The sequence below is a fragment of the Aptenodytes forsteri genome, unplaced genomic scaffold (assembly GCF_000699145.1).
Source record: "Aptenodytes forsteri isolate BGI_AS27 unplaced genomic scaffold, ASM69914v1 Scaffold92, whole genome shotgun sequence".
NCBI lineage: Eukaryota > Metazoa > Chordata > Aves > Sphenisciformes > Spheniscidae > Aptenodytes > Aptenodytes forsteri.
This window is the reverse complement of record NW_008794581.1, coordinates 1,497,545-1,497,885: the sequence shown is the minus strand read 5'-3', so window position 1 is coordinate 1,497,885 and position 341 is coordinate 1,497,545. Positions and strand designations below refer to the sequence as shown.

Genomic DNA, 341 nt, shown 5'->3' with positions numbered 1-341 from the left:
GGTTGGTGGGGCGCCGCCGCGAGCGGAGCGGTCGTGCAGGCTCCGCCATGATGAACAGCGGAGGGATCGGGGTGCCGCTGGGCTTCCCCCTGGGCCCCACGTCTGTCATCCAGGTCACGAACCTGTCCTCGGCAGTGACCAGCGAGCAGATGCGGACTCTCTTCGGCTTCCTGGGAGATATCGAGGAGCTGCGCCTCTATCCCCCGGAGTAAGTGGGGCCTGCGCCGGCCTCCGGAGCGATAGAGACTTGGGAGGAGGAAGAGGCCTAGAGGGGCCGGGAGGGTGGAGGGAAGGGAAGAGGCAGAAGGCCCTACGTGCCATCTTGTGGGCACCGGCCGGAG

The 341-nt window shown here is 67.7% G+C and overlaps 1 protein-coding gene across 1 annotated transcript in view; it reads left to right on the top strand.

The window, feature by feature from the left end:
* Nucleotides 1–10: 10 nt before the first annotated feature.
* The window catches only part of SREK1 (splicing regulatory glutamic acid and lysine rich protein 1), a 39,081-nt gene continuing 38,750 nt past the window's right edge, over nt 11–341 (top strand). Inside the window, exon 1 of the mRNA XM_009272472.2 lies at nt 11–208. Coding sequence (XP_009270747.1) covers nt 48–208 — 161 coding nt within the window. The 5' untranslated portion in view covers nt 11–47. The remainder of the gene's footprint in view (nt 209–341) is intronic.